This window comes from Chenopodium album, chromosome 20, assembly GCF_948465745.1.
Source record: "Chenopodium album chromosome 20, dcCheAlbu1.1, whole genome shotgun sequence".
NCBI classification, from domain to species: domain Eukaryota; kingdom Viridiplantae; phylum Streptophyta; class Magnoliopsida; order Caryophyllales; family Amaranthaceae; genus Chenopodium; species Chenopodium album.
The window spans coordinates 7,582,646-7,588,686 of record NC_137853.1 but is presented as its reverse complement, the minus strand read 5'-3'; the positions used below and the strand labels follow the sequence as shown (position 1 = coordinate 7,588,686).

At 31.5% G+C, this 6,041-nt stretch overlaps 1 protein-coding gene across 1 annotated transcript; it reads left to right on the top strand.

The window, feature by feature from the left end:
• The first annotated feature begins 3,792 nt into the window (after positions 1-3,792).
• Positions 3,793-4,985, top strand: LOC145596730 (LIM domain-containing protein WLIM2b-like). The gene is made up of 5 exons (XM_081652938.1): positions 3,793-3,927; positions 4,111-4,213; positions 4,340-4,356; positions 4,503-4,592; positions 4,701-4,985. Exons 1-5 carry the CDS (start codon positions 3,793-3,795, stop codon positions 4,983-4,985), a joined length of 630 nt encoding a protein of 209 aa, XP_081509064.1.
• Positions 4,986-6,041: the final 1,056 nt, after the last annotated feature.

Here is a 6,041-nt window from a genome sequence, read left to right as displayed (position 1 = left end):
TCTAACTCCATTGAGTACACATGACTTGTGACTTGTGAGCTTCTTTAATTGTTGTGAGCTTGTGAGTTGTGACGAGAGGGTTTTGTCTTGTTTAATCCGGTTTGCCTGATCGACCAATGTTGCACACATGAATATAGTTATGTTCTTATAGACTATATAGTGGTATTTTATAAGTATTTTATATGGGAATTTGTTATTAATTATCTATTGTGAGGGATGTTCTTTAAATTTTAAAAAAAATGAAAAATTAGGATTTTGAAAGTAAATACAATAAAAATTTGGGAATTTGGACTTGAACAAAAAAAGTTAATTGTAGACCTAATTTTTTAGACATTGGCCCTCAAGTGACCTCTTCAAAACCTCCAATTTCCCCTTTGCTTTTTCCCAAACTACCATGACCATCAACTCACACCTATCATTCATTTCAAAGATCTAGAAATTCTACTGACATAAAACTTCAATTTAATTGGTTGTGAACAAAATTGACAATAATCTAACATAAAACTTCAAATGGTCTATTGCAAGGGCCAAAGGGTATCTAGTACATTAGGATTGCCTAGTGCATTATTGAACTTATGAGATTACATTGGAACTTTTTTGAAACTAAGGGGAACTTTTTTTAAAAGCTTCTTATCTTTCTAGGACTTATTTCGCCCGTGGCACACTTTTTAAGTAATTAAAAGAGTTAGAATAATATTTTAGGTAAATGTATATGAAAAAATACAAATTTTTTTTATTAAAATCCGATGTACAACATCATTATTGTAAATCGGCTTGTTTGGACTCCATGTGCCGCTCTATTCCCCTCTCTTTCTCTCTCTATAATGCCATAATATCTGCAATGGCAAGCAACAAAGGAAAGAACGTCTTGATTAATCTTTCTTCATCTTCTTCTTCTGACGATAATGGCGACGTTTGATTCCGCTCCATCTTCTGATATAGCAATTTTCATTTGTTTTTTTTTAAATGATAAATTATTTGCTGAATTTGAAGATATTTGTGAAATTATTGAATTTGATTGATTTTTACTGAAAATTTGGAACAATGAAAAGTTTGAATTTGATTTAGTGGAGATGAATGTGAGTTGATTGACGATGACGATGATTACGAGATTGAAGATGATGAATTTGAGGAAGATGATTGTATAAAAGATGACTGCCATGGAACTGAAGATGATGATCATTCTCTCTCAAATCAAGTCATTCACTTTCTTCAAGGTTTTTTAGTACTATTCTTTTATGCTACTGTTTTTAAATTAGCTGTTTATCTTGTTTCTTCGTTGTTGTTTAACTTGAAAAAAAGGGTCACTTTTGTGAAAAAAAAAAATCACTTTTGTGAAAAAAAAGGGTCAATTTTGTGAATAAAGGGTCACTTTTGTGAAAAAAAGGGTCACTTTTGTGAAATATGGGTCACTTTTGTAAAAGAAAAATGGTCACTTTTGTACGAAAAAGGGTCACTTTTCACAAAATGTTCGATGTACAATAAAATTATTGTAAAACGGGGGCATGCAAAAGTTTTTGATGAAAAAATTAAGAACATATAAAAATATTATATACTTCGTATAAGATTTAGAATAATATTATTATAGTTGTATTATACAAGTATTCCATATATAAAAGAATTTTTGTTAAAAATGGAGGTGGAATTTTGAAGGGAAAAAACAAAACCAGGAATTCACACGTGTCATTCTTGGTGCTTGTTTTAGTATTATGTTATTGATTAATGATGTATTGTAATTCTCTACATTTGTGTGGAAGATTCTTGATTAATTAGCTTTGGACATCTATAAATAAGAGAACCTTGGAGGAGCTTGATATACAAGTCATTCCACAACAAGAGAGAGCCACATAGAAAAAAAAATGAGGAACTTGAGATCATCTTTATTAATCTAAAGTTATTGAGTGTTCCAAATGATAGTGAAAGTTTTGGACTACTAATCTTATAGTTTTTACCATTATTGGGTTTTAGACACAACTAAAAATCTCTTGTGTTACTTTTTTTTTTTTTAATTATTGTTATTTCTCTTATTTTTTATTCCCATCTTCGATATACATAAAGGGGAAACTCCCCCAACAAATACATCTTAAAAAAAAAAAAAAAAAAAACAAAACAAAACATAAATTTCAAAACTTCAACAAAAAATACACGAATGCACAATCAAAATCTAACATGAAAAGTAAAGGGAATCAAAGAAGAATTTATAACCTCTACATTAAAATAGGTTCATAACCTATATATTAAAATATGTTCATAACCAATATAATCAAGAAAGATTATGTCTGAAAACAATGATAAAATATTAAATTAATACGTAGAATTTCTAGTAAAATTTCAAGATTTCACCTTTAATTTCATTATCAAGAATGTACCTAAGGAATCTGATGATGTGAGACCTGCAAATTAAAAAAGAATAGTAAATTATCAAAAGAATTACCAATTACAATGATTATCTTTCCAGCGAGCCATTGCAGATTACCTCAGAGAAATGAACCCATTCTAGAACATTTGCTATTCAACCAGCCCAAAACTCTCCAAAGAACAAGTGAACACAAAAAAGAAGAATATTTTCAAGAACTGACAATAATTTTGCAAGTCCATAGTGTAGCCAAGATTGGCTAATTAGATCCCAACCAGTATTACCGAGCCAAGTGTAAATGCGTTCATAAAGCGAATGTATTGCGATGACATAAGCAGTTAAATTCATGTGAGGTGGTTTTAGTGCTCGCACCAACGCCGGAGTCGTTGCACCTCGTTCCAGGTCTGGTTGTCGAGAGCTGTCATAGTAATTGAAAGCAAGCTATTTGTATAAATACTAATAATTAAATGTTATTTAAAAAAAATTGAGAAATTATCATATCACTTAGGCTTAACTTAGTTTAGTTTCATCAAGCACGTTCTAAATAATTAAAGACGTCTTAAATATAGTTTGCTTTCAATAACAATTGAATTATATCATCTATTCAGCTATTTGATACGTTCTAAACAATTGAGAAAGTATCATATGGATGGTTTGCTTCCAATAACAATGAAATATAACATCTATTGGTTAGCAAATAATTATAAGGGATCGATTGTAAGGTTTAGGATCATATTTGATTAATATAAAAACATTGTTAAAATAATATAGAGCATATAACTTAATTTAAGGTCATACTGTTTAATTTTAATAACTGAAATTCAAAGTATTTTATACCGATTGTGAGACATTGATAATATGGATCTTATCATTCATGATAATTTAATAGATATTAATTCAATATGTGATTTATATGCATGATGCTAAAAGAAAACCAATACCCTCTATGGACAATAATAATATAAGAATTTACAAGACACTATTAAGTTTATATTGGTTTAGTACGTGTTTATCTAGATATATACTCTATTGTCTTAAATTAACAGTTAAGTTTGAAGTACAATTAATATTTGAGATTGCCACCCACCTATTGTAGGTGGGTAAGTATAATTAATACATTTCAAAATATTTGGTCAAATTAGGGTCTTCCTAACTTTATCTCCCATAAGCTAATCAAGCAACAATTCATCTTCTAAATATATCTATGTCTCCTCAAAATATGGTAGATCAAGTGGGTAATGTCCATACATCAATGTTTGATTTTGTGGCCTCTAGTTTTTACATCAACTTAGTTTGTTTTTATATCTCAACATTTTGTCTAAGATAATCAAAGTGTTTCCATTGAATACAATTATTGTGAACATATTTCTTCCACATTCCTCATTCGAAGATAATCCAATTATATCTTACGAGGAGGAAGAGGAAGATTATATAAAATGGTGTTTACAGGAACCCTCGACAAATGTAAGGCATGTGACAAAACGGTGTATGTGGTCGATATGGTAACAGCCGATGGGGTTCTTTATCACAAAACTTGTTTCAAATGCAGCCATTGCAATGGGAGGCTCATGGTAAGTGCGTATATCAATTAAGGTTTAATTTTAAATGTTTCTTATACAAAGTACACCATAAACCTCATGTATATGATCAAGATAAGGTAATCATGATACAAGATACCTATATTGGGCTATATGACATGTTAAGTTTGGGTACATCTACTACAATTTATCAATTCATCATTATTTATTTTACAGACGGGTAGATTTTCATCATTGGATGGAGTTCTATATTGTATGCCACATTTTGAGCAACATTTTAAGAAAAACGGAACTTATTCCAATAATAAGTCTCAATCATGTAATCTCTCTCTACAAACTCTTACACGTATATTATGTTGTTCTTGTAGAAATAAGTTTTCTAAAATTTATACGCTTATATATGCATATAGTCTGACACATTTTTTTGTTTTTGCTTGTATAACAGCCGCAAAACCTGAATTGGTAAGCTTCTCATATTGTGATCATCAAATTAATAAAATGACGTATGTTATGATAAAAAAAATTAATAAAATGACGTATGTTATGATAAAAAAAATTAAAAAAAAATAAAAAAATCTAAATTTTTTTTTGCTTGTTTGTGATTTTAGAGCAAGTCTTCTAGCAAGCTTTCATTAATGTTTTCTGGGACACAAGACAAATGTGCTACTTGTAAGAAAACTGCATACCCCCTTGAGAAGGTTAGCAAATATATACTTCGTATGTTATACTTAACCATTTTCAGTCTTATAATAGCACATACAAGTTCACTAATTCTTGTTTATTCAATGACAACATATATACTATAGATTGTTGTAGAGGGAGAAAATTACCACAAGTCATGCTTTAGGTGTGCAAAAGGAGGTTGCTTCCTTTCAGCGTCAAATTATGCTGCTCTAGATGGATATTTGTATTGCAAACCTCACTTTGCCCAACTATTTAAGGAAAAGGGATCATATAACTACCTCACAAATTCAATTTCAATGAAGAAAAATAATTTTGCTCCTCCGTCTTTAGAAGAAGATAAGCAACATACAACTTCGGAACTTGAAGTAGCACAAGGAAAAGAGAAAGAATCATCACAAGAGGAGTAGTGATTTGTTATAGTATGCCTCAAATGCAACCTCTTTGTTTGCTTTTGCAGTTTCATCTTCCTATTTTATTCAACCTATATAGAACATATGTCACGCGAGGTTATTATTAGATCTTAAATTAGGCGCTCAGTGTTTTTTTAAAAAAAAAATTCATTTGAGTTAAAGAACAAAAATCATGTTCTCTAATTTTTCATATGATTGAGGATTATGCATTATGGGAGGTTGTATTACAACTTCTTTACTTAGAGGATGTGAAACATCACCTTGTTGAACTGGAACGACATTGAGGTGTACTTTAATTTTGAGTTTGTGGCTATATTTAGATTTGGAAGAAGATGCATTTTTGTAAGTTGTAAGAATTTCAATGTGGTTCAATTTTATGTGAGTTAATAAAATTATTTATAATTCCCTTTTCAATGGTTCTTTACTACTACTTTATATAATTTGTACCCACAAATGTCATATATGGTTGTGGTCTTATGGATGTATGTTAAACTTAGAAAATAGGAAAATTTCACATTTGCTACCAGGGAAAGCACCCTATTTCACATTTGCTACCCCTTTAATTTTTTATTTTATATTACTACCACACAAACACGCTAACTATTGTAATCACTACCACTTAACGAAATCCGTTAGGATTTCCGTTAAGTTTATTTTAAAAAATTTAAAAAATTTAAAAAATAAATTAAAAAAAAATTAAAAATAAACAAAAAAAAAAAGTCAGCAACCCAAAAACCCTAGCCCTCCCCGTCAGCCACCCTCCCCCCTCCCCCTGTCGGCGGCCAACGCCCAAAGATGCGGCGGCCGGCGTCGGAATCGAACCCCCCCTTCCCCACCCAAAACCGACAACCCTAACCCTTATTTCCCTGCCCGAAACCACCACCACCGACACCACTGTAACCCCCAAACCCGGCGACGCACCATACCACCACCACGACACCACCCTGACCCCCAAACCCAGACCACCCACGTGCTTTCCCACGAACTCACCCACAAACCCACCGTCTAGACCACCACCACCCACAAACCCACTCAAACCCACGAGCCCAGACC

Coding starts and splice junctions, on each gene's coding strand:
- LOC145596730 (XM_081652938.1), top strand. CDS start 3,793: ATGGTGTTTACAGGAACCCTCGACAAATGTAAGGCATGTGACAAAACG. Junction 3,928..4,110: donor ATTGCAATGGGAGGCTCATG/GTAAGTGCGTAT, acceptor TTTATTTTACAG/ACGGGTAGATTTTCATCATT. Junction 4,593..4,700: donor CTGCATACCCCCTTGAGAAG/GTTAGCAAATAT, acceptor TATATACTATAG/ATTGTTGTAGAGGGAGAAAA.